At 44.8% G+C, this 25,914-nt stretch overlaps 4 protein-coding genes across 4 annotated transcripts in view; 2 read left to right on the top strand and 2 right to left on the bottom strand.

Annotated features, from left to right (window-relative positions):
• pik3c3 (phosphatidylinositol 3-kinase, catalytic subunit type 3) overlaps positions 1–7,502 on the bottom strand; it is a 10,666-nt gene extending 3,164 nt beyond the window's left edge. The window contains exons 1-15 of the mRNA XM_019858354.1: positions 7,004–7,502; positions 6,007–6,195; positions 5,795–5,938; positions 5,570–5,699; positions 4,243–4,329; positions 4,035–4,130; positions 3,132–3,203; positions 2,829–2,933; positions 2,333–2,425; positions 2,070–2,255; positions 1,221–1,351; positions 923–1,004; positions 344–411; positions 158–263; positions 1–91 (exon numbers count right to left, since the gene is read on the bottom strand). The exon at positions 1–91 is cut by the window's left edge and continues 3 nt beyond it. Of these exons, the coding sequence (XP_019713913.1) occupies positions 1–91; positions 158–263; positions 344–411; positions 923–1,004; positions 1,221–1,351; positions 2,070–2,255; positions 2,333–2,425; positions 2,829–2,933; positions 3,132–3,203; positions 4,035–4,130; positions 4,243–4,329; positions 5,570–5,699; positions 5,795–5,938; positions 6,007–6,195; positions 7,004–7,068 (1,645 nt within the window). The 5' untranslated portion in view covers positions 7,069–7,502. The remainder of the gene's footprint in view (positions 92–157; positions 264–343; positions 412–922; positions 1,005–1,220; positions 1,352–2,069; positions 2,256–2,332; positions 2,426–2,828; positions 2,934–3,131; positions 3,204–4,034; positions 4,131–4,242; positions 4,330–5,569; positions 5,700–5,794; positions 5,939–6,006; positions 6,196–7,003) is intronic.
• Positions 7,503–9,667: 2,165 nt separating this feature from the next.
• On the top strand, positions 9,668–11,006 carry msmp1 (microseminoprotein, prostate associated 1). The gene is made up of 3 exons (XM_019858352.1): positions 9,668–9,972; positions 10,294–10,402; positions 10,486–11,006. Exons 1-3 carry the CDS (start codon positions 9,867–9,869, stop codon positions 10,670–10,672), a joined length of 402 nt encoding a protein of 133 aa, XP_019713911.1. The 5' UTR covers positions 9,668–9,866; the 3' UTR covers positions 10,673–11,006.
• A 56-nt stretch (positions 11,007–11,062) lies between these two features.
• Positions 11,063–14,174, bottom strand: rgp1 (GP1 homolog, RAB6A GEF complex partner 1). Its single transcript, XM_019858347.1, has 9 exons — positions 13,841–14,174; positions 13,593–13,708; positions 13,185–13,318; positions 13,018–13,101; positions 12,792–12,941; positions 12,406–12,555; positions 12,211–12,338; positions 11,833–12,010; positions 11,063–11,501 (listed from the first exon to the last, which is right to left on the bottom strand). Exons 2-9 carry the CDS (start codon positions 13,706–13,708, stop codon positions 11,278–11,280), a joined length of 1,164 nt encoding a protein of 387 aa, XP_019713906.1. The 5' UTR covers positions 13,841–14,174; the 3' UTR covers positions 11,063–11,277.
• Positions 14,175–14,255: 81 nt separating this feature from the next.
• On the top strand, positions 14,256–23,281 carry gba2 (glucosidase, beta (bile acid) 2). Its single transcript, XM_019858332.1, has 18 exons — positions 14,256–14,570; positions 14,729–15,232; positions 16,852–16,943; positions 17,036–17,151; positions 17,262–17,480; positions 17,838–18,077; positions 18,159–18,261; positions 18,350–18,503; positions 18,833–18,958; positions 19,135–19,319; positions 19,402–19,506; positions 19,583–19,690; positions 20,624–20,775; positions 20,856–20,962; positions 21,212–21,354; positions 21,496–21,611; positions 22,086–22,277; positions 22,688–23,281. The coding sequence occupies exons 2-18, from the start codon at positions 15,039–15,041 to the stop codon at positions 22,904–22,906; spliced, it is 2,571 nt and encodes an 856-aa protein (XP_019713891.1). The 5' UTR covers positions 14,256–14,570; positions 14,729–15,038; the 3' UTR covers positions 22,907–23,281.
• The last annotated feature ends 2,633 nt before the right edge of the window (positions 23,282–25,914 follow it).

Raw genomic sequence — 25,914 nt, forward strand, 5'->3', positions numbered from 1 at the left:
TCTGCACCGCCTTCATCAACTGCACGAGCCGGTCAACGAAGGTCTGCTGGGTGGCTAGCAGCGAGCGCATCACCCTCACGCTCTTATCGCCCTGGAGACGAGAAACGGAGTTAGCAAAAGGCAGGGGGCAGTACGGATGAGGGCTGCTTTGGCCAACCTTGAGCAAAGCCTGGCTGAACCTCCTCATGACGTTTAGGTACATCTCGTGGGTCTTGGGGTCCCTCTGCTGTGTGTCCTGGTCCTCGCACTCCACGATAACATACCTGAGGAGGAGTGACGGGTGAGTAAAAACCTTGACTGGCGATGGGGCGCGTGCACATAAACACGAGACATGCACACATACCAGTACAAGTAGTTGGCCAGTGTCGAGTTCTTGCAAGCACGCGAGATGAGAAACGTGCACAGGTCTTGCTGCAGATAAGACAAAACTTCATCGGCTATTTTGGCGATTAATCGATAAATCGGTTTAGTCCCCCCTGCCCCCATCGCTTTAAAAAAAAACAGGACATTATTTCAAACTGACATTGCAGAAAATCTGATGGTGTGTTCTGTAAAATGCCACAAATACACAAAAATGGTGAACATTGTTTTTCAAAGAAGGCAGATGTTTGCTAATGTTTTTATTTTTCTGACACAATCTGATTTCATGGAGGGCGACAGCAATCTAAGAATATTTACTGTTGAGAGACTGAAATTCAAAGGATTTGGACCATTTGAAATCAAACTAGGTCTCTAAACGTTCAGCTGATTCTCAAAAATAATTATCCATTTGATAATTGATTAGTTGTCGATTAGTCACTGCACCTCAATTGTTTTCTGGGATTCTTTTTTTAAATTCCCCGATAATTTTTTTTTTCTTTCTTCTGCATCTCATCACTTACACACACTGTGCTTTTTTTCCCCCCCAGAAACCATGTCTTACCTCGAGATTTTCACCATCTGCTCCTTCTTTGCCTTTCTGCGTAGTGGCGAGGCATGCAGATGTGGCCGTCAGGATCTGGGAGCTGCACAACCAATAAACACAGCATAAAAAAGGCGGGGCGAAGACAAGTCTGCATGATTCTGGCTGCTAATCCAGAAAAATTCTAACACGCAAGCGGCTCGTGTCGGTGTGCAAAAGAAAAATAATCATCGTCGCCACCCAGGCAGAGTTAAATTTAGACAAACAGCTGATAGCCAGAATAGCAGTGAAAAGCATCACAACATCCAACAGCGCTGACCTGTCCAGTGTGGAGTCATCTGAAAGTCCCTGGCCTTCTCTCTTGCTGCCTGGCTCCAGGCCTCCTTGGATGTCACTGAAGTTCTCATACTTGAGTGCTTGGACCAGCTGGAGAAGATACATGAGCAGGTCCTACAGGGTATGGAAGACAAATTCAGATTCAAGGATAAAAGCAGTATTTACCAACATTGATCGAGTCAGGGTTAACAATCGCACGCCGCACCACCAAACCCTGTCGTCACAGAAAATACTGTATTGTACCTTCTGCCATCGGGTCAGATCTGGCTGTCACGACAGGTCGCTGGCATTGATACATAGTCAATGCAGCCATCAATTGGTGGGAAGATACATTGATTGTAGTAAATTACGAGAACTTGGATGCTTCCCGCTGCACACTTGATGATCTCCAAAAGCCAGAGAGGGGGTATTCATACTTCAAAAAAATTACATGTGGTGTCCCCCAGGGTTCGATTGTAGGCCCGGTGCTTTTTCACCAGTATGTGCTCCCTCTTGGTGATGTCATCAGGAAACACGGAGTCCACGTTAACAATTACGCGGAAGAAACGCAGTTGTACATCTCTGGGTCTCCCGGTGAGACGAGGCCCATTGATGCACTTTTTTAACTGCCTCTTAAATGTCAAATCCCGGATGGCAGAAAGCTTTCTCCATCTTAACCAGGACAAAACTGAAGGTTTAGTCCTCGGTCCTGAAGCACAGAGTGCGAAAACATTCAACTAAACTACAGTCAGCGTCTTTTAATCCATCCACACAAGGTCACAAGCTCTGTATGAAAGGTGCTTTATCACTAAAGTTTGGAGGAACTGATTGATCGTTCTTCTTCGCTAAGTACCTCGTCATCCGCCTGCTGCAGCCGCGCGACAGCATAGCGTCGCACCGTCGGGTTGGCAAACTGCGAAGAGAGCAGCTCCAAGGAGTCCTCCACATCCATGGGCCGCCATTTGCCCAGCAGTTCCAGGGCCTGCTTGGCCTCCTGGGGCAGATCCCAGTTGACGCACTTCAGGAACTTTGTCAGTGCCTGCGGTGGTAGCGGATTAAGAACTGCAACGATAAAGAATATAAATGCCAGGGTGGACGATTGAAGGCGGAACAGACCTTTTCCTGAGTGGTGAGGTAGTATCGGAACTTCCACACCAGGTCCTGCTCTTCCGAGCTCAGCTGCTTCGTCGGAGGGTAGCTGACGATGATCTGTTGACGCATGCATGCACATGACAATCAGTGTACTGTGTCATGTTTTTTTTTTTCAATTCGTATTGTTTTTAGCTCAAAAAGTTTTGACATATACCACTGCAAAAATACACATTCTTATTCTTATTCTTGAAAAATAAAAATAAAAATAGGACCCTACTAGTGAAAAAAATATGTTAAAGCTTTTCAAAATGAATTGATTTTATTCATGCAGAAGGATCACAAGGTCCTGTGATCATCTGACAATCACATCAGAGCTTGGTCAAAAATGAAAGAAGGGAGGAGTCATCAGGTTTGTTTTATTGTCTTCCATTTTTTTTTTCATTTTGGATTTCCATTTATTTATTTGTTTGTTTGTTTATTTGTTTTAATGGCCCGAAGGTGGCCACGTCATGTAACTTACATTGAGCTGGTCCCGCGTGGCAGCGTTGGGCTTCAGGTCGTGGTCAGACGGCCCGCTGCGGAGGCTACGGGCCAATTTGTGATGCTTGCTCTCCACCAGGTTCTCCTGCGACGGGCGAATGGGAAACAACACATGATGATAGAGCGCTCCTTCCTTGCATGGCGGCACGGTGATTGACTGACTGGTGGAATAGGCGCCGGCACGCCCGCGACCCTCGTGAGGATAAAAATTTTACAGACACTGGATGGAAGGATGGCACTCCTTCCTTGCTCCGAATGTGTGTGCGTGCATGCGTGCGCTCACCATCCCCATCTGTGGGTCAGGAACTTTGACGATTTCACAGCTGGTGAGCGTGGGCGCTGCGTCATCTCCATCCTAAAACAAACAAGTCTTCAATCTGTCACCTGCATGCGCAATCAATTTTCCTCCTCCTCCTCTTCAGGACATATGATGGAAAATTGACTTTTTATTTGCCTGTCTGTGCCTCGTAATCAACCAACAGCCCAAAACAGACTTCCTTGACACCAATCTACTACTTTCCTATTAGACAGGGCTCAGGCAATTTCAAAAAGAGCACCAAAAAAAAAAAAAAAAAAGATGGTTTTCAGCAAATAGGTAGGCTAGGTCAGCTAGGTTCCACAAGTGCAAACACAACACAACATAAAACAAAACATTTTAATGAGTGATCGTTCCGAGTCTTTGCGTCATGACAGTTTCCACGCTATATCAACGTTTTTATGGCTTTTTGCTTTCATATAAATATGAAAAACCCACACCTTGATTAAAACGCACAGTATTTTCTGTACATTTTAATCTTGCAATTGTTTGTGTTTTAACATAGATCTACAATATTTTTCAATGTGTGTTGGAGGGGTAAAAATTATAATTCTTATTTTTGATATGGTCTCTTTGTATATTGTGGTTTCTTTTCGGTGGGGTGTTTGCACCAAGTGTTGGAGGGGTAAAACTTATAATTCTTATTTTTGATATGGTCTCTTTATATTGTGGTTTCTTTTCGGTGGGGTGTTTGCACCTTGCGGCACACACGTGGCTTGCTAATGAAGTGCCGCCTGCACGGCGATAAACGCATCAAGACTCTTAAATCTTCACTATGACTTTAATCGTCACAGTAAAAAAAAAAAAAACAAAGGAAAAAATGAAAAATCTGTGTTAGTGTTCATTGGATGTCAAAGAAAGTGAGCTCACCTTTTCATAGTAGACAATGCTGTATTCTTTGTCATTTGTTTTCACTCGGGGAAACTCCACCATGAGGTACATGAAATTGGAGCTACGCTTCTCGCTCTGGCAAAAAAAATCAAAATAAATAAAAATATGCATATCAACCCACATGCCGCACCAAGCAAACGTCATGGACCTTAGTGAAACTGTCCACAAAACGCTGCCACAAACTCACCTCATTTATCATCTCGATCTCCCTGAAGGTCAAGCGGTCCAGCCAGTCCACCTTGACCATGTGGCCCTGCCGATGGGCCTTGGTCAACTGTGTGGGGAAGATAAGAGAGCTGAGCTCTCGTGATGCCACGCAACAAACTACATGGTGCACACATTTACCAGTTCAGGTCGTAATCATTCCTTGCATGTGATTATTTGTTAGTAAGCGTATAACACTACATAACTTGGCCTAAAAAAAAAAAAAACACAAGGAATGAAATGAGGACTATACTACTTGACAGAAGCAAAATGATCTGCCAATGAACAGGAAAATTTGGCTTGCACCTTATTTCTTTCAACAAGTTTATTTATACGAGCTACATCACTAGAATTATGAATTCTATTTCTTATTTTAGCATAAATGTACTCATAACTAGGGCTGGAGCTATTTAATATTTTTTGGAATTGATTACTACCATCGACGATCGATTTTGCATTATTAACTCTTGAGCGCCATTGACAGCACCCTAACGAGGAGCGCCAGTGATGACAATTGCCATCAATTTAATTTTTTCTGGGAATGGGGAGAGAAAAGTCTTGGGCCGCTCTAGTTTGATTCTTAAGATGGAAAAGCATTCAGAGAAAAAGTAATAATAAAAGTAACTACGGCCAGCAGATGGCAGCATTGTCTCTCTTTTAGATGAGCTTGCTGTGTGTCAAAGCAATGTGTAAGCTCTTAAAACATGGCCGACCCTCAGAAATGTGAATTTTACAACTAGCTTGTGGTCCAGTTTGTCACATTAAATCTACTACAAAGAATGTCACAAAAGAGAGAAAAAATGACAGGGATCATTCAAATGTAGAAGTGCTGATGTATTTTATGCACATGCACACACGCTACTAAATACTACTACTACCAAGACTATTAAATAGCATGCACACACTTAGGAAAGTTTGTCAAATGTAAAATTGCTACACTGATGAATATTTGTAAATGCATCATTATTGTTGTTGCCATTTTATATAAGAAAAGGACTGTTCAGATGTTTTGAGGAATCTCTAAAGCAAATATTAGCATCAAAGTCACTGTTGTGATTAAATTATCAGTTGTGTACATTTGTATTCTCCTGCAGGGCAGGGCAAGTCACAATTCACCGTGCACATTCATGACCCTGACTGCATCCTCGCACACACACACACACACAGACGACTAACTGCCCCACTCGTACTCACATCACAAAGTACCTCCAAGTCGGGGCCCTAGAACAATACGGCGCTTTAGATTGAAGGCCAGTCAGGGACTTGCGCTTTTGTCTGACTGAAAAATAAACAAATAAATAAATAAATACCTTGGCGAGTCTGCCCATCTGGTCCTCAGTGAGACTGTTGCTGGTGCGTCCAGGCGTGGCGGTGGCCTCTGCGCCGTCGCCCTCCACGCCGGGCCAAACCTTCAGGTCATGCATTCCTTGTCTGAACATCCTGTGCCGAGACAAGAGGACATTTCCTTCTCTTTCTCTGTATGGCGCAACATTCCAGCACCCCGAGCTTTAGGATAAAATGTGTCGACAACTCACCCATATTTGCCAAACAGGGTGACCGTTGTACCCCCGACGGGGACAGCTCGACCAGGCCCGTAGATGTCCCACACGGTGAGGGCCACCTGGGCGCTTTGGGGAAGGTCTGGGTACTTGACCGGCAGTCGCAGCCACTCGTTCCAACTGTACGTGAGTAAGTGGTCATTTTTGAAAATGCAAGCGGATGCCCAGAGACACGTCTTGAGACTCACTTCCAGCGCGTGCTGAAGGCCTTGTAGGAGGTGCGAACCGGCAAGGCCAGAGGCTTGCCTTCAGCGAACACTTGGCAGGTGACGTAGAGGTCTGAACAGTGGTCCTGGTAGAGGCCGGAGAAGCGCAGCATAGGGTCCGCCAGCAGGGCTTTGTAGCTCTTTTGCTCTCGCTTGCCTTCCAAACTGCCTCTGTTGGCAGTGTAAACACACAAAAAGGGGCTGCTGCAGTCTCCAGGAACCATTCTTATGGGTGTTAATAATCCTAAATAGTGGAAACTGATCTTCAACTTCTCATTCTACGGTTTTCTCAACAACAGTGCATCCGTTTAGGTTAGGATTCGACTGCAGCCAATTGACACTGTGCTAGTCAATATTTTATCCAATTTAATTTTTCACATACATTTCTACCTGACAACCTTACTACCACACTCGCATAAATTAATGCTAGACTACATCCGGAATAAGAATAGGACATCAGACAGCACAAGAAGGCACGTGCAGTTACCATTATTGTTGTTACAATGTATTCATGCTCTAGAAATTATTTGTATAAACATTTTTACCACGGTTACAACTTTACTATTGTGTTAGGGTAGCTTAGTGTCAGACTATGGCCTGTTGTAGGAATACACTGTCATGTGGCACAAGAAGGCACCCGCAGTACTTTCTGTTTTTAAAATTTGTGGTCTTCAAGTTTTCTAAATGTGCCGAAATTATGACTTTACAACTACGCTAGCGTAGGATAACGATATAGCCCGACTTACGTATATTTCGCCGCCATAACAACGGAAGTCCGTCGTAAATTGAGAACCCTTTTTACACTAATGTTTTATGAACATTTCCTTTTGTTATGCGCGTGTGAATGTGTTTTCAAAGAACAAGAAAAGAAACATAAATATGGCAAGTCCGATAAATGACTGACGCCCTCTCAGGGCATAGGACACCAATTATCCTCCACTAAGTCACAATTGTGTGCGCTTGTAAGGACACGACTTACATCTTGAGTTGAACATTGATGTCCAAGTCGCAGCTGTAAACGTAGTTAAACTTATCCGTGTCCATTTTCCGGCGGGGCAAAATCCAGAGTGCGTGCTTCTACGCTTCGGACCGTTCGAAAACTCAAAAGCGTTGCTGAATGAAAGGCAACACTCGCACTCTCAGAGCAGACTTAGGGCGTCAGATGGAATTTCCAAAAGCACCCATAATTGGAGCAAAAAAAGCTCACACTCGCTTGTCCGAGTGAGACTTCTGTGTGTGTGTGTGTGTGTGTGTGCAGTTTGTTTTGCTACAAGGCCTCGGACCGGCGAAAAAGCCCCACAATTCGGACCTCGAGATGCTCTTGGTCTATACGCGTTCAGCTATGATATCAAAATAGTGCATAAAAGGCAAATGTGTCATTTAGAGAGCCCTTTCCGGGCCTTGTTGATCTTTTATTACAGCTACACAACAACCCAGTCGGGAGCGAGAGCTATTCTCAGACTAAAGCAGCCCATTGCCGATACGTCAGTGTACGGAATTTAGAAGAGAAGGGCGATCGATTAAATCGTATCTCGATTAGAACCACTGGCGGGGTGAAATGAGGGAAGTTGGGAAGGAAGAGGCGGGGTTTGGCGCTTGAGCCAAACTTGAATTTAAAGGGCCAGTAAAAGTGAACGTCGTGAAAAGATTTGAACTTGTGTCTCGTTTCTTTGTTTGCGTCAGTACACAGAGAGGACCAAAAGTGGGGACAATGTACACTTTCTACTTTAAATTATTTAAGCAACCATGGACCTATTCACTGGCAGTTGTGACATCGGCAAATAAAAGAGTCACTGAGCAAAGGGACATTTAAGACAACGTCCATCCATCTTATCCATAAGATTCAAAGTCGTCTCAAGTCGTGGAATGCGTATGTGCACACTGGGCTTGAGTTAAATCCGATAGCAGATGTTAATTGAATCTCCATTCAGGTACCGCTCATGGTCATAAAGCAACTGCAGTGCATCACCTTAATCATAGTTCATGTAGAGTTCAGTATGAAAGCGTAGAGGAGGAAAGAAAGGCTTGAAGGAACCCAGGAAGAGGGAAGAAAGGAAGGTGAACAAAGAGAGTTAAAGTTAAAGAATGGATGGAGGAAAGAAACAAGGATAATGTAAAAGGGAAAATGCATGAAAGGAAGAAGAAAAGGGAGGGAGTGATCATTAAGGAAGAATGAAGTGCAAAAGGAGGACCATTGGAAGGAAAACTGGATGAATACCAATCAAGGATGGTATGAACGGTGGGAATGATGGAAGAAAGGGAGGAGGGTGGGAACAAAGGTAGGATGGAAGAATGAAGGTAAGGAAACAAGGATGGATGAAACAATGGAGGAACGGCAGGAGAAGGAAGGGTAAATGAAGGAAGGAATAATGGAAGAAAGGAGGAGTGAGAAGAAGGAAGGATGAAGGACAAACGGAAGGACGGGGGAAAGCAACAAGGATGCTATGAAAAGGGGGAATGGCAGATGGCAGGAAGGACAGAAAGTAGGAAGAGGATGTGGAAAGACACACTGAAAATGGTATAAAAGTAAGTCAGGGAAGGAGGACACAAGGCTGTATCAAAGGAAAGAACGATGGATGATGGAAGGAAGGGAGGGAGGATGGAAGGCACACATAGGTAGTATGAAAGGAAAGAAACGGTGGGAAAATGAAGCAAGAAAGGAAGAAAACAATAATTAAGACATGTAGTCATTGTGACTTTACTACTGCTGCGTGTGTTGTTTTTCATTTGATGGAAAAAACAAAAGTTCTGCGGGAAGACTCTGGGTGGGCCCCCTGGGTGTCGCCCCCCCCCCTTGCCTTTTCATCAACAATGACCTCAACTCCTTCCTTTAAAGGGAGTGATCTCATCTTCGTGGGGGTCAGACCAGCTCTGGCGGAACTTATGGAGGAACACTTGCCATCCAAAGAGCTCTCACTGTCAGCGTGAAATCTGCGCTTTATAATAAAACTAAAAATCAAGTCTCATGCTGAGTCAAAAGCCAATGAATAAGCGAGGGCGCTTGCCGAACGTTCATTCCAAAGAGAGGGACTGGCAACGGAGAAGGCTCGATCCCCTATGAGCCGCCGCTTAGTTCTCAGTACCTCTAATTGTGTCTGGTCCGCAGACCTGAAGCACCGGGTAGTTGCGTTGGGGCAGAGGAGCTCAGAGAGCCAAAATGAGGCGAAGATTATTATGCTGAGTCAAAGTTCCATGGATGATGAGTTCCAGTGCAGCACCCTGGGGAAGATTTTCCCTGTCTCTGCAGAAATGCCTGCTCTATGAATTTGGTGTTTTCATTAGTGTGGCAATTTGTAGGGCTTCGGCTGAATATAAACCAAGTATAGGGCTCGCAGACTCGGGTCAATTAGTTGAATGCAGAGTTCAAAACAAACATGGTTCAGAAGCATTTAGCTGTTATGCTGCACACAAATAAAATAAGATGAACACAAGTTAAGTCATCCCAAAGTGTAAATGTTTTTAAATTAAATTAAATTTAATAAAAAAAAATTTAAATTAAAATTTGTAAAACAACTGCTTTCAAAAAAATGTTGTACTTGACAATGTTAGTGATTTTCATAAGCTACTTTTTAATCTTACTGTGTATGTAAATCATTTTAAATGTTTGTTTGTTTTTATTATGTGAATCATCTTGTGTATGAAATGCACTGCATAAATAAAGCTGCTTACCTTGTGTTGCCTAAAGCATTCCCAGGCCTCTCCATTGCCTTTCTTCCTTCATTTTTTCCCCCACTCGCTGCCATGGCCGCCAGTGAGGTGTGTAGCCACACCCCCTCACCCTGGTCAACACCACATCTGAACGTATAAATGGGAGGAAATGGAGGAGGCAAAAGTGCAGTGCGATGGAGCTTAACACATTGAAGTGGGTACTCCGAGTCGCGGCGTTTCTTCTGCTCTGGACCAGCGGCGGCGCGGCGGCCCCAATGCTGTGCCACTTCAACTCCAGAGGTGATACTCCTACACTGAAGGAAAAAAAAATTAAACAAAACTGACTTTAGAGCAATTCTAAGTGAGCATTTTTTTGTAAACGTATTTTTACGTTTTGGGATTAAATGTTAAAGGTACTGTTGGATTCAAACCCATTTTTAAACAGTCTTCATGCACTCAAGTTGGATTCGCTCGCTTTGATTACATTTCGTGTTTTAAATGGGAAATTGACATTTATTTGTAGTAAATCCAGTGATTCTTTCGGCTGCATACCTCGGTGTGAGAATCCCTGCTTTGGATGAATGTCTCTTATTGGGGATTTCACTGCTGTCTTCTTCTCAGCGCTGTGTGTGTTTGAGGGGCGCCACTACGCGCTGGGCGATACTTGGCTGGATGACACCTGCATGCAGTGCACCTGTCTGCAGCCGGCCGGCGTCGGATGCTGTGAAATGTGGGTACCAAATGGCTCGAAAAGGGTTTTTTGGGCGTTAGTCTTCTTGAACCCATCATTTAAAATAAATAAATGCTCTCCAGGGTACAACAGCCGGTGGATTTCCCCGCTTGGTGCGAGGTGCGAGTGGAGCCGGTGAGCTGCAAGGCATCCCTTGTCCTCACTGCGGACACGCGCCTGCCTTGCGTTCCAGGGGAGCGCATGACGGACCCCAGCCACGGGTCGCTTCAGATACACAACCAGCTTGCGGGCTTGACACGTCGGCGTTAAAGTGAAACCAAAAGTTATGCTTTGGTTCAACATTTTTATTAATGTGTATATATATATTCATTGTCTTTTGTTTTATGCGTCAGAATTACAATATTTTTTTTCCAAGTAAACACTTCAAGCAAGCATGCTGAACCTTCTATTTGGAGAAGAGTGCAATTTTTTTCCAAGTACAATATTAGAGAGTGCTATATTCCTTATTGAAAACGCAATACACCCCCAAAAAGATTTTTTTTGAAGGGGGCGGGTACAGAACAGCTAAATATAATTTCCATTGTTTTTTTTCCATACAGCTTGAGTGTACCTGCCATTATTTTGCTGACAGAGATCGATGAACAAAAAAAAGTATCATTTGTCAAAAATAAAAAGTAGCCAGTGTGTGGCCACCAAGCCAAAATGTCAAGAAATGTATTGTGTTCCAAAATACAGGGATTTGAAGCCATGTACAATTTCCATCCCATTTTTAATTTGGATGTCTTCACGTAAAATGTACATATCTGGAATTTCAACAATTAAAAAAAGCTGAATTAAAAGAGTTCATCTGACACCAAATGGCGCGTGTTGAAACTTTGAGGGGCATGTTTTCCACATCTCGGTTCCCTTCATGGTCAAATGTTGATGCTGTTGGTCCCCGTGAACTGGGACTCGTAGGATGCCAAGGCTGGGTTGGTGGGCAGGATCTTGATGGGCAGGTCCCAACTGAACGTGTCTACTTCGACGTGCTCGGCGCCGGCCCACACTGTCGCCTTCGATTCGTTCTGGCGGACGACGGGTGGCTCGGCGGGCTCCCGAGCAGTGACGAATTCAAAGTGCAGGCGCCACCTCAAGGTCACTGGAATGTTGCCTTTTGTTAAGTGGGAACATAATGGCAGTCTGGATGTTCTTTCCGTTTTCAATTGGCAGTTGAAAAACAAAAAACAAAGAGCTTTGCCGCCATCTTGTAGCATTTTGGTGTCAAGGAAACATGTTGAAGTCATTTGAAAAGCTTCCTCAAAACAAATGTTTGTGATCTTCGCCAAAAATGAATTGTCCAAAAATTCATTTGTAAGTTCGCTAAAACAGAGAAAACAAAGTAATCGGCCATTTTTTCCATCTTTGATTTTTGACTGCCAGTTGAAAAATAGTAAGAACAAAGGAAACGCGCATTGATGTTGTCCACTGACCGACATTTGTGGCGAAGCCTGGCGTGACGTTGAGGGGGACGGGGAGGGAGAAATGGCTGGACGCCGTGTGCAGGCACGATTCCAGATGCCGTCCGTGTCCCGCCACACTGAGAGGCTGACCGGGACGACGCTGGTACTCCTGCTGAATCTCCTCTTCGCTCTGGAGGCTCACCGAATACTTGCAAAAAAAAAAAAAAAAAAAAACTGAAACAAACAGATTGTTCTGTGACAGTGCCACAAACAATTATTTGATCCCCCTGATGAATTTCAAAGTTTGTTTATTTCCGAAAGAAATTCAGTCTCTCAGTTGTCCACGGGCGTTTAATGATTCGGGCCTCCACTGTCCTCCATATTTACACCACCAATCTTTTTACGTACCTGCAAGCACGGAATGTCTCCCTCGGAGAAATTGAACGTGCCGATGATGTCCTCTCCGAGTCTGTACATAGTCTTGAAGATGCAGAACTTTGCCACTTTCCCCCGCACGTTCGTGATGTTGAACATGTCTGGAGGAGGTCAAATTTCGACGTGAACACGCATGACTTCATCCGGACAACAACCAGCACAACTCACGAGGGCAGCGTCTGGACGTGGAGACCATAAGCATGTCCAGCGCTCTCTCCAAAGGTCGCGCATCCCTCCGGCTCGCCTCCTCCTCCTCCTCCAGGAACGGGTTTGAGGGCGACACTTCCTCATCCTGCGTGAATGAGGCTTCTGGCATGCCTGGAGAGATGATCACAGCATCAACAGCAGTTACCCGAAGGTACAATATTTGAATATGTTCATTCAGAGCAAGAAGAGGAAGAGAAGGTCCCCTACTAAGCTACCTGCAGTAATAGCGAATATACAGTTCAAACCAGAAGCTTACATACACTAAATCATGCGTGTCCAAGCTACAGCCCGGGGGCCATTTGTGGCCTGCCATCCACTTTTCAAACATGGGAAAAAAAGGGTCTCACCTTGGAGAACCAGAACTCGAAAGGGAACTCTAAGCAGTTTGATGGGTGAGTTGACCCTCTGACACCCGATGGTTAATTTGTAGACATACTTCACGGCCTGGCCGCGGAAACTGGGAGGACCGTCAACGGGTACGATCTCGCCGTACGAATCTGCGATACAAAAGAACAGCACATCATTTAAAAAATTTGTGACAGTGTTGCCATTTTCAATCGCACGTTGACACACAGGTTTTGCTCTCTCCTGGATCCAGACACAGGTCGCAGAACAGGATTTTGGGTGGTGTGTCCAGAACACACTGGCCTCGCTCTCCTGGTGAAGACGGAAAGATGTCAAGTAAGATTTCAGCATACACAGGAAACCATACGATGCCTTTTGCCTTGTCACTAACTGACCTCTGTTTGGAATGAGGACGGTGTCGCTGTCAGCCTGGACATCCTGCTTGTTGTCCCGGCTTGGCAGACTAACTCGGCTCTCACTGGCGTGAAACTGGCAGTGGATCTGGGCGCTGGCCCACGCCAAAATCTCACTGGGGCACAGACCAATAAAACCAATTTGAAAATTAGAGGCGGGCCGTGTACTTTGTATGTGCACCGTCATACCTTTTAGTGTGTAAAATAGACAGTCCCAGTACTAATAAAGTTTAAGTTACATGGGCTAGCACAACTGACTTTGGAGGCTCTGTGCAGATTAGAGTGACATGGCAACACACACATGATGAGAATTTAGGTTGTAAATGTACTGTAGCTCCGTGCTTGTGATACTTTTTAGGCCACTGCATGCTACTAATGCCCCTGCTTTACCTGCTCGCGGAGGTAGAAACGTGGGACATGGGGTTCCTGAAAGTGATGAGACACTCCATTAGCTCCCCGGCCAGAAACACAGGACCCCGAGCCATGGAAGCCACCACTTCGATCATCTGCATGTGGGAACACGACAATTTATAAACCGAATAATATAATCTGCAGAGTACAATGTAGCGACTGCACGGACGTATGCTAAACCAAGCTAAATTAAGCTAATGTTTTGGCCTCGTAATTTGAACACATACCTTGTTCCCAGGAAGTCTGCGTCCAGACAGTATCGGTTCTTTTCTTGTCCGAGTTACAAAGCAAACGGAATGCTGTTTTAATACATTGTCATAGATTTTTCATCCGCACCTAGCATAATTATCTAGTAGCAGTAGGTAAACAAAGTGTGTCCGTAAGGACGACCAAAATCGAACCAAGGAAAAACAAACTTTCAATGGATGAAAGTACAAAAACACAATATGTTGAATTACTTGTTAAAAGTCCGACTTTATCAGACGTTGCGCCAGTAACCCAATTCCACGTTTTACAATTTGGGGAACAAAAACATGGATAAAATTACAGCGCCGCTTTTTGGTTGGCCATCCAAAAAAAAAAAAAAAAAAAAAAAGATCACGTGGCACAGCCAATACACGTTACAGGCGGCTTGTTGCTATCTTGACTTTAGGGGTGTGGGCATATTATGTATTTGATCATTTTTACCCTCGCGTCATGAAAAGCTTATTCACACTTGATTGGTGGAAGAAAGTGTTTGTAACGTATATGTCCATGCTTGTGATAATACCAGTCGCTGACAGACTATGATAACCAGTATGGCTAAAACCGCTTCCGCCCCGCAGTTGTACTCAAATATGGTTTAGTCGTCAGTTGGTGGTCTGGGCTTCTTGATTGTTGTCAGACACGGTTGTAGCTTCCTGCTCACTTATTAATCGAGTTATCCTCTGCTCTGAACGCTCTCTGTTCTACTTCAAGGTACGTGCGCTTTCCATTTGTATTGTGCACATTGTTGATGGGGAAAAATAAACTCCGGGTTGCTGCTCTTCCGTGCCAATTAATGGCTGCTTTTATTCTAGTCCTAGTCAATGCAGACCCACACAAGAATTGTAATGGCGCTTTTCACACCATTCCAGGGGTCATCGATACGTGTCGAGTTCCCCCATCCCGCAAGCGAAGATCTGGCATCGAGGCTGCACAAAGAAGCCCGGCCGCTCATGTGGATTTTAATATCCCTATAATGGCGCTGGGCACTCCAACATAAAGGCTTCATTATCAGCTTTTCGTCCCCTCGCCCAGAAACGAGTGGAAACCGGTTGGTGTGTCAGAGTGATCACGCCAATTCCATGATAAACACATCGTGTTGACAAAGGGTGGTGACAGCTTCGTTTTGTAGTCACACTCCGCTCACTGCTCGAACTCACAACAATAACAGCAAGTACCAAAATGACTGAAGACTGGGGGGAGAGATCCACCGCGGAGCTCATGAGCAGGTACCTGCCCAAGGAGATGGGACATGGGGTGCCCACGGCCGGCTGGCGTATCTGTTTGGCCCATGAGTTCAAGGAGAAGAGGAAACCTTTTCAAGCAAGGGATGTGTCCCTGGCTAATATGGTGGAGCACATTGGACTTGGGATCAGGTGAATTTATTTATCATTAGAGGTGCAACAATTACGTGATTAATTGATTACTAATCGATTACCACGTTATTGTTTCACTCTTTACAGAAGCATTTTGAGATATTTCTAAACCAGTAACTGAGTCATTGCAATGGAAAACAAAAAATGAAATGATTCCATTCGTTTTTACTGTTTCTTGGCGGGCATATAATTGTCAGGTCTATCTTTTAAAAAAAATGATCACTACAGAGATGGGAAAAGTAGCAAAGTTGGCACCACTGGCTGCGAAGTTTCTGTGGCCTGGGCTCGATTACCGGGCTGAAAGATGTTCCCCCTGACTTCTTCAGTTACGCGATTGGGATGTGGTCATGCATAATGTAATTGTCACAAACAGGAACCTGCTCCAAAGCTGGCCCAACTGCATGCTGTGTTTCTTTTGCGATCTGGAGGACAAAACTCCCTTGTCCACAGGGCGTGGTGGCTTTTGTCGCCATGGCAACAGTTGTTAATCATTGCACCGGCGGCAGGGTTGTTTGAAGAGGGAGACTTTCTACACTTTGGCCAAGGGAAATCACAACCGACCAACATCAGGCCTGATAATTTGGCCACTTATCACGAAAAGACGTAAAAGTGCCCTATATTCTTTATCCTCTGCAAAAAACGACTGACATTTCTGAAGCATCCTCAGTTGTGACCGTCTCACGTATATTTGTACTATGTTTAGAGTACCGCCGCCTGGCGGCAGGGGCATGCACAACAGAAGAAGCCGCATTATTACAAATCTTTCATTTGTACTTGCCTCTATATCGTAAAAACTTAACTTAAAAAAAATACAATATAGCTGAAGGACTTAAGATTTAGCCGCTAAATGTGTAAGCTGAACTGCAACCTGTTTTCCTCCATGTTAGCGCTGCGGTTGGATTCGGGTCCGCGTTTGTGGCTTGCCGTCCTAGATCCTGATCGGGATGACAATCATTGTCGCTGTCCCCGGCTGACCCTGCGGAATAACAAGCGACGTAACCCGCCATGGCCTCGCGTTTCATCTCATCTCGTTTTGTGGGTGGATGGGCCGTTATTGTGTTCTCTGGCAGTCACTTGCAGCGTAATTGATTACAAGTCAGGATCACGTGTTTGGGCATCTCTGATGCACTCCATAACCTTGTAGCCACCGACTCTCTTACTGTTCTTGTGGAGTTCAATAAGAGACTGTCCTTTCCAACATGTGAGGGCCATCCATCGTCCATTGTCCACCGCTTATTCGGGGTCGGGTCGCAGAGGCAGCAGCTTCAGCAGGGAAGCCCAGACTTCTCTCTCCGAAGCCACTTCTTCCGACTCTTCCGGAGGTTATCCCGGATAAATACACGAGACGTAATTCTCTTTGATTGATGTTTAGTTTGACACTGAATTTTAACCGGGAGAAGCAGTGAACTGCTTGAAGAATTGCTCACCATCTGCCAAACTGAGACTTAAGTGTGAAATGAGTACCGGTAATTTTTTTTTCCCCCAAATTGTGCATTGCGATGTTGACTTGAATGAATTGTTCGCTCCTGGTAGGTTTCGCAACAAAAATCAGTGAGAGAGTTATAGTTGTTGGTGGTGTGCTGTCAGATTTTTGTCATGTAAAATATGTGCTCATCCAGGTATCTAAAATGGTGGTACAAAAAGACGCAGGTGGAAAGGAAGGCACCTTTCATCGACATGTTTCGTGCACAGCCCTTGCGACAGATTTATGGTGGGTTCACGCGCTCTCTTTCGTCACGTTTCTTTCATGCCTTTCTCTCTGAGATGCATCCACTCCAATCGAGTCGCTTCCCCATTCGGCAGGTGCCCCGCTGGGCGGAATCGGAGGAGGTACTATCACCAGAGGGTGGAGGGGTGAATTCTGTCGATGGCAGTTGACGCCTGGGATGTACCATTACAAGACTGTCACGGCGAATCAGGTATACGGGGGGTCCTGGGGGCGTCCACCAAATGAGAGAGCCAAGAGAGACGCTGAATAATGAACCCAAACGACAACTCCTCTCTAAATGCTGTGGTTTGTCTTTTTCAGTTTACTGTGTGCTTGCGTCGCGGGGGACAAACGGTTTACCAACAGGTGCTCTCGGTGGAGCGCCCTCCCACGCTGCAAGGCTGGAACTGGGGCTACTGCGGCGAATATGCCTTCTATCACGCCCTTTACCCCCGGGCCTGGACCGTCTACCAACTCCCGGGGCAAAACGTCACGCTCACTTGTAGACAGGTTTCGCCCGTCATTCCTCACGACTACCAGGTAAGCAGTGACCCACTTGAACGACATGGTGGCCGTGCTTTGTAGGGCCGAACCTGTTTCGGAAAAGTCATCAAATCAATGCTCACTCTGTACACCAGGGGTGGGGTGCCCAGTAAGTCGATCACGATCGACCGGTAGCCCGCAGACTCGTCCCGAGTCGATTGCGAAGAGGTGTCGGGGGGAAATGCGTGTTGTTAATATTGTTTATTTGTTAAGATCCCCATTCGTCTTACTGTGTTCCTCTTAAAGCAACAGTACATACATTTAAAAACACTCATTTAGAAAGAAAATACAAAAGCAGTATCCATTGGAAAAAAAGAAAATACATTTGGACAAGCGGCGTCTCCTTTCTGGCAGGACTCCTGTTTGCCAGTGGCGGTTTTCATTTGGGACGTGGAGAACAAGAATGACTACGCTCTGGAAGTGACCATCATGTTCACAATGCTCAATGGGTCCGGGCACAAGGATGACAAAAGTGGGGGCCACTGGAATGAACCATTTCATCTAGAAAAGCAAGGAGAGGCCGTGTCTGGAGTGTTGCTGCATCATTCCACAACCGTCAACCCTTATACTTTATGCATCGCAGCTCGAGAGCAGGTTCAATATTCCTCTGAAATGGATTTTTGCTCATGGGAATTCCATGATAGCGTGATTTATTTATTCCTTTATTTATTTTAGCCGAACCGGGACGTCAGCCATCAGACTGCATTCAGTCCAAATGGCACCTGCGGTCACTTGTGGGGTGACCTCATCGCTGATGGACGCTTGGACTCCCCCACTGGTCAGCATCACTAAACGAGTGAGAGGAACACTTTTTAGGTGGAGGATCAGCAGCTCAAAAGATGCGTCCTCTCCGTCCGACCCCGCAGGCTCCAGCCCGCCGACGCCTAAAGGAGAGAAGGTGGCAGCAGCCCTGGCCGTTGGCTGCTCCGTGTTGCCGCAGGGCCGGAGCACCCTGGAGTTCTGCCTGGCGTGGGACATGCCCAAAATCACCTTTGGGTCTCGCGAGAGGCAGCACCACAGGTAAAGACGGCAAATGCAAAGTGGGTCAAAAAGGGACCGACCCATCTTTTTGGGTTGTCGATTTCACCCGAAATATTGGGTCAAACGAATAACCCAGCAAACAACTCAAGGCAATAATCCCTCCTTTTTCACGGTTAGCGGGGACCAGAACCCCCCCAAGAAGTGAAAAACAGCGAGGTCGGATTTGCCCAAAGCAACAAATAACCCCAAATTGGGTTATTTGGTTCAGATTGGCTTTGTGGTACGGATGCGAAATAATCCATCAGTCGGTCAGCGCTACTAACGTATGTTTACCGAGACAAAAACAAGGCAGCTGGTTCTGCTTCCAGGCGGTACACTCGTTTCTTCGGGAGCGAAGGGGACGCGTCGCCCTCACTCAGTCACTACGCCCTGACGCACTACCAACTGTGGGAGAAGAACATTGAGGAGTGGCAAGCGGCCATACTGCAGGACAGGTACTTCAAAGCGATGCCCTTCCAAAATACAATTTTTTCCTTGTAAAGAAAAAAAAAATCGACCGAAGTAGTCTTACTGGACGCATCCCACCCTTGCTGATCGAGTGCTCTGTACAATGACTATGCGCTCGGCAAATTAAGCCGATACACATTTGCAATTTATATGCTACCTGTAGTTCTCTCCCCTCCTGGTACAAGTCGGCCTTGTTCAACGAGCTGTACTTTGTGGCCGACGGTGGCACGGTGTGGACGGAACTGCAGGAGGACGCCGACGTCAGCGGCGGCGTGCGCAGCCAAGACGGCGGCCTGCCCGCTCAGCCGGCCGTCGTTAAAGAGTACGGCCGCTTTGCCTACCTCGAAGGTAGACGGAACGGCATTCGGCTCCAGCCGCTTGTGTTTGCGCTCTGTGTGTATGTATGTCATGCTCGCTTTTTGTCTCTCAGGTCAAGAGTACAGGATGTACAACACCTACGACGTGCACTTCTACGCTTCGTTTGCACTTATCATGCTGTGGCCCAAACTTGCCTTGAGTGTGCAATATGATATTGGTATGATAAATATTTTGGGGGTGGGGTGAGAGGTGGTAATATTTCACTCCATTCCCTAACTTGAATCTCCTGTTAGCTGGCAGTGTGGTTCAGCAGGATTTAACTGAGAGGCTGCATCTGATGAGTGGCCAGTGCGCTGCAGTCAAGGCCAAAAACGTGGTGCCTCACGACATTGGGGATCCAGGTACAAGGAGCGAGTGCTTTGGAATGACTTCACTTTGTGGCTCTCAAACGTTTTGAACCAAGTACCCTCTCAAAAAAAAGCCTCACCACTCCAAGCACCCCCTTCATGACCAACGTTCAAATACACGAGCCTAGAAGGACAACATTAGCACTGCAAATGAACTGTACTTAAATCATGATTCACTCCAGATGTATTATAAATATGTACCTTTCATGATAAAGATGAATTACAAAAAAGTTAAAAACAACAAACGTATTTATTTATCATAAATAAATAAATACCGTTTAAGCCACTTCAAGGCCAGGCACAGTTTGGATGGTTCGTTCAGTGATCCTTCACGTAGCGCTAGAGGGAGTCTGTGTACCATTTCACATTTTGAGAATCAAATCAAGCGCCTTAACCCGAACTGCCAGCTGTTTTTCCCAAATTGGGAGAGCCGCTGCCAGCCATTTTTGACCATTTGACTAATTTTTGAAGGCCTACAGAAAATGGGAGTCCTGTAGCTATATAAGCATGGGACCTACCCAAAATGTCACCATGCAAAAAGCAGTTGATCGTTGGCAAGTTTCTTGACACTTTCTTTTGCAAAAAAAAATGAAGAAAAGCTTTTTGTGAAAGGATGCATTTCAAGCAGAACTTTCACTTTGATGCTTTTTTTTGTGACACCTCAAATATCTAAATAATGCTTTCCTACTGTAGAATAATTTAAGCAACACAAATAAAGGGCACTATGATTTCAAAATAACAATTTATTGCAAGAAAAACACTCCACTGATGTGTGAACTTTGCGTGAACCGAAACCCCCGCCCACCAAAAACGTCTTTTTACATTTTGGCACAAGTACTTTCACGTCTTGGCATGAAATGAGACATTTTATGGATCATTTTTCATCATTTGAATGCAGGGAAGGCATTGATGTCTCTTGTTGTGTAGACGATGAGCCGTGGCAAAGGGTGAACGCCTATCTCATTCACGACACGGCCTACTGGAAGGACTTGAACCTCAAGTTTGTCCTGCAGGTCTACAGGGACTATCATCTCACCCAGGACAAGCAGTACCTGCAGGACATGTGGCCCATCTGCCAGGTAGAGCTGACCTCACTTTCTTTGCACTGTCAGATTGATTTATTTTTTTACTGTGCATTGATTAGTGCTTGCTCTGCTAGGCAGTGATGGAGTCGGAGCTGAAGTTTGACTTGGACGGAGACGGCCTGATTGAAAACTCTGGCTTTCCTGATCAGACTTATGATGGCTGGACAGTAACTGGACCAAGGTCAGAGGAGACTTCCTAAGAGACACTACATTTCCTTTAACTCAGTGTCTGCTCTCGGCAGCTGGGAGGAGGGATGAAGGGAAGGAAATCGCGATAGGAAAAGCATGACTTGTGTCAAAACAGGAAATTGGGGTTTTTCCATCTTGGACTGACACTCGAATGTAACCTAAGTGTAGTCTTATTTCAAGATTGTATCTTTGTCGCCTGCGTGGTTTCCCTGTACGCTCAGTGTCCCATTCGGTGTTGCAGTGCGTACTGTGGCGGGCTGTGGCTGGCGTCATTGTGCGTCATGTGCAAAATGGCCGCGCTGCTCGACAACGAGGCGGCGCAACAGCACTACAAAGACATCTTAGACAGAGGCAGCGTCGCTTTTGATAAACTACTGTGGAATGGTAAGACCCAATATTCGGTGAGCCCCGGCTATTCCCAGGAGCTAGGAATTGATCCCTGATGGATGCCTGCATTCATAACACCCTGATCATTGCACTTAAAACAAGGGCAACTTTGTTGTAATCTGTCCCTAAATAATTTAGGCAAGTACTACAACTACGACAGCAGTGGGAGAGACCTTTCGAACAGTATCATGTCCGACCAGTGTGCTGGCCAATGGTTCCTCAGAGCTTCTGGACTCGGAGAAGGAGACTTCCAGGCAACTAACTTACTGCTGTTACGGCATAACGCTTTTAGCTAACGTCATGTGTTTTCATTGCGGTCGTTGTAGAAAATATCATTTTTCTCTTGTAGTCATATGACTTCTTCAATCAGAATTGGATCATTTATTTGCTCCGTTGGAGTGCAGGAAAGCCTTTTTGGGAAACTAAAAATGAATGAATGAATGAATTGCTAGCCTGCCCAAAAATTGATAAATAATGTAATCTAGTAGAAAACGCAAACGAAAATGTTTAAGTGTTGAGCTTGGAATTTTAGGCCAAGTTAAACTTTAAATTAAAATTTAGGAAATAAGAAATTGAAAAACACTGACTTTTCCCAAAGTGTCCATGACAGAAACAAAAGCTACAATTTGATGTGGACATTATATTCTTGGTAGATTTGAAGAGCTAAAGTTGGAAATTATCAAATCAAAAGTGTCAATTTCATGATTACACCTCCTCTCACCATCCAGGTTTTTCCCAAGGAAAACATCAGGGCCGCGCTCCAATCAGTTTTCGACTTGAACGTGATGAGCTTCAGCAGTGGTCAGATGGGCGCCGTCAACGGCATGCGGCCCGAGGGCGTAGCCGACCGCTCCAGCGTCCAGTCTGACGAGGTTTGGATCGGCGTGGTTTACGGACTGGCCGCCACTATGATCCACGAGGTAAAAATAAAAACATAATTAAGTATAACATTTAACTGTTAGTAAGTTATGATTTAATGCCGCAATCCAGTTCAGTGTCCCGCTCCTTTTGGTGTGCCATCACTGGCCGCTGCTTGGCCGTACCGTACGATACAGTCTGCAGGCACAAGCGAAGAACACTTGACCTACTCCCACTTGGGATAAAATTTGTCTTATATTGTAGAGGACAAAGAATATACTGTACACCTAACTATTGTTATCCGACCAGTCTACGTGTTGTGCCATAATTTATGTTCTAATATTCATTGCTTAACGGGTTGTAAAACCGCTACAAATCATTGCTAACTACTAGCATGTGAATGTCATTTTTCTGTTATATGTTAGCATTAAGCTAGCAGTTGCATGATTTTATTTATTTTTTCCCTTCTCAGGGTATGTTAGCTGAAGGTATGCGCACAGCAGAAGGTTGCTACCGTACGGTTTGGGAAAGGCTGGGCATGGCCTTCCAAACGCCCGAAGCCTACTGCGAGAAAGGGATCTACCGCTCGCTGGCGTACATGAGGCCGCTCAGCATCTGGGCCATGCAGCTGGCTCTGAACCGTTCGCGCGATGGCCGCCACGCAAGGGGCGAAGGAGATGCAAGTCAATAAGCTCTGCCGCGGTCCCTTTTGAAATCCCAACTTGGATCCGTTAGGCTTTGTCTGCAGCTTGCAGATCGTAGCCTTACTTGAATTCTGGTTTTCTTCTCTTTATAACGCCGGGCTGTGTCAAATCAGAGCCTGTGTGACTTCACCTTGTCAATTTGCACACATCATTTGAGTACTGTTTATCAGTGTCTTATTACTGGTGTATAGTTATTTCAATGCTGTCCTAAGTAATATACAATGAAACATATTTTTTCTTTTTTATACAGAATCTGGTGCCTTGTTGCACGTTAGACCATATTATTGTCGCTGAAGCGCTGTTTTCGAACAGCCGCAGTCCTGACAATCATCCCGAATAAATCACTGTATAAGAGTACAGTATTCATCCTTTTTTGGTGTTGTCTTTCAAGTCACAAGCAATTGGTTGATTAATTTTTGCTGCTGTAATGCAAACAGGCATGCAGCAGAGGGCGGCAATCGCTCATCAATTTTTTTAAACGTGGAGCCGTGGTTCTGCGACGTCGAGGACCACCATAAAAACAAATACTTTTTAATCAAAAACGAGGAAGGGCTTTTAATCTTGTAAGCCACTGTAACACAATGCACACTTTGAAGATTAACACCACTAAAATAGAATTTACAAAAAAGGTTTTTATTTCAATTAAAATGTATTGCACGAGTAAAAATTCTACCTCTAAAAGTATTTGAAAACAAACTGCTCTAAACGATTAAATGTAAAAGTTAAAGAGCACTGAAATGTACTTAAAGGGATCCTATATTACTTCTGCCGTTTTCCGCAGTAAAAAGTTCATATTTTGTCTAGAATGAATTTGGCAACTTCATTATGTACTCGAATACATGTGATGTCATTTTTGCTCGACGGTAAGTAGCAAAACGTGTTTTTAAAGGTGTTGCACATGAAAAATTAATAAAGTTGTTAAACTCATAAACAAAATAAATTGGATTAAAGAGTGTTTCAGCCACTGAAATGTTTTGCGCAATTTGAACTTTATTCGGCGATTCTTTGCATACCACTCGAGGGAAAAAAACCCTCACTGGTGTGGCGTTTCTCAACTTTTATTGCTTCTACACATTTTACACAAGTATCACAACAGTGGGCACGCAGGTTAATTATGCACCTTCTGCCATCTAGTGGAAGACCATTTCAATGTTCTGCTTGCCAATATACGTCGCTTGCATAGATGCGGAATCCAACAGATGACTATTAGTGGATCATTATCAAACCTCTGCTTTCCCATTTGGAAACAAGCCCCCACACCCCCAGACACACACTTCATTTCCCCTCTCGTCTGTTTTTTGAATTCTATTACCCCACATCCTGTCATTGTGTACATTCTGCATCGCATCCACCCTTTTTTTTTCTTTAAAAAACGTTTAGATGTCTAAAAGCAGCCTCGCTGTTTAGTAAGTCGAAGACTGTTGCTAAGTAACCTGCCAGCTGTCAATGTGTCATGCTCTCACTTGTGGATGATACACACCGCCAATGTTAAACAAAAATGTTCTGCCTGCCAAAAATATATTTTATCAATACAATGGAAAAATACTAGTGCAAATATAACCCCAAACCCCTGTGTCAAATTTAAATTTGCATAATGGGGAACAGAGACCTTTATTTCTTTCTGATGCACATGATAATTTACCAATGAGTCAAATTGCCTCAGTGTCGCGCCAACAACTACTGAGGAGGATTTGCGTAATGCCAGATTTCTTTTTAATTGCCTTACATATATCAGTGGCTAGTATCGGCAGCTTCACAACCTAAGTGTAGTCTTGGCAACACCGATTCCAAGTATCGGTACTCACCCGTCCCTACATGGGGTGAATAAGGGCTCACTGGGAGGAACTCAAGTGTTTTTCATATGAACCTTTACTTTAAATATGACTTAACTACTGTGTTCGAGAGACACTATGGTGCATTCAGATTTGCAAAAAGAGAGTAGAAATTAACTTATGTTTACGTGTGCTGTCAATAATGGCAAATAATGAGTCAAGAACAGAAAGTGAATTTTAAAACAGTACCGGCTAAGTACTGAAGGAAGAAAGGTAGAAAAGTAGTAAAGAAGGTAGGGAAGATGTCAGATAGGAAAGAGGGAAGGTTGGGAGGAAGCAGGAATGAAAAAAACGACTCTGGGGCACAATATGGGCAGTAGCGAATCAATACAAAGCGACTCGGAAGAGAGGAAGGAGGTCCGTGGAACAAGCAGGTTTAAGGTGGAAGAAAGGAAGACGGTCAAGAAGGGAAATAGAACAAAAATAAACCTGTGCATTAATGATACTATTTTTTAAAAATGTATACCCACTCAGAGTGTAACAAAAATGGTTTGAATTCGAAAAACGGGTTTGATGCAAAAGACGTATGCATCGAATCGTTCGACTTTATAATATATGGAGACACACATTGAATCGTATTTTAGTGGAGAGATGTACACCTCTAATATGTGTAGTATAATATCATTGAAGGAAATGCCACGGTTACAGCACTGACAAATTCATACAATAAACTGACAGCAAGAAATTTTAAAATGTATCGCGTTTGAATCGCATCGCACTCCATGTATCGATTTACGAATCGAATCGTCTTTTATTGGAGGGATGCACACCCCTCATACCTAATTTCGGCTTCTGGAGGATTTGTTTATTTTTTTTTTTTAATGGATGTCGATTAATGGGAAGCAGTCACCGTTGGGTTGCCGGAAGGAGACTTTCGGCTTCTGGAGGATTTGTTTATTTATTTATTTTTTTAATGGATGTCGATTGATGGGAAGCAGTCACCGTTGGGTTGCCGGAAGGAGCCGAGGCAAGCCGAACTCGCTCTCCACCTCCCTTGCCCCCACCCCGCTCCCCGGTAGTCTCTCGATGGTGCAAGCAGCCATGTTGCCGCGAGCTTGTTCCGGTATGAGGGCTGGCTACTGCGCTTAGACAGCATTCGGACGCAGCCCGTCGCTTCCCCACAACCCCCGGAAGCCACCGTACCGGCGATCATGGATAGGACA

This window comes from Hippocampus comes, unplaced genomic scaffold (assembly GCF_001891065.2).
Source record: "Hippocampus comes isolate QL1 unplaced genomic scaffold, H_comes_QL1_v1.1 scaffold48, whole genome shotgun sequence".
NCBI classification, from domain to species: Eukaryota; Metazoa; Chordata; class Actinopteri; order Syngnathiformes; family Syngnathidae; genus Hippocampus; species Hippocampus comes.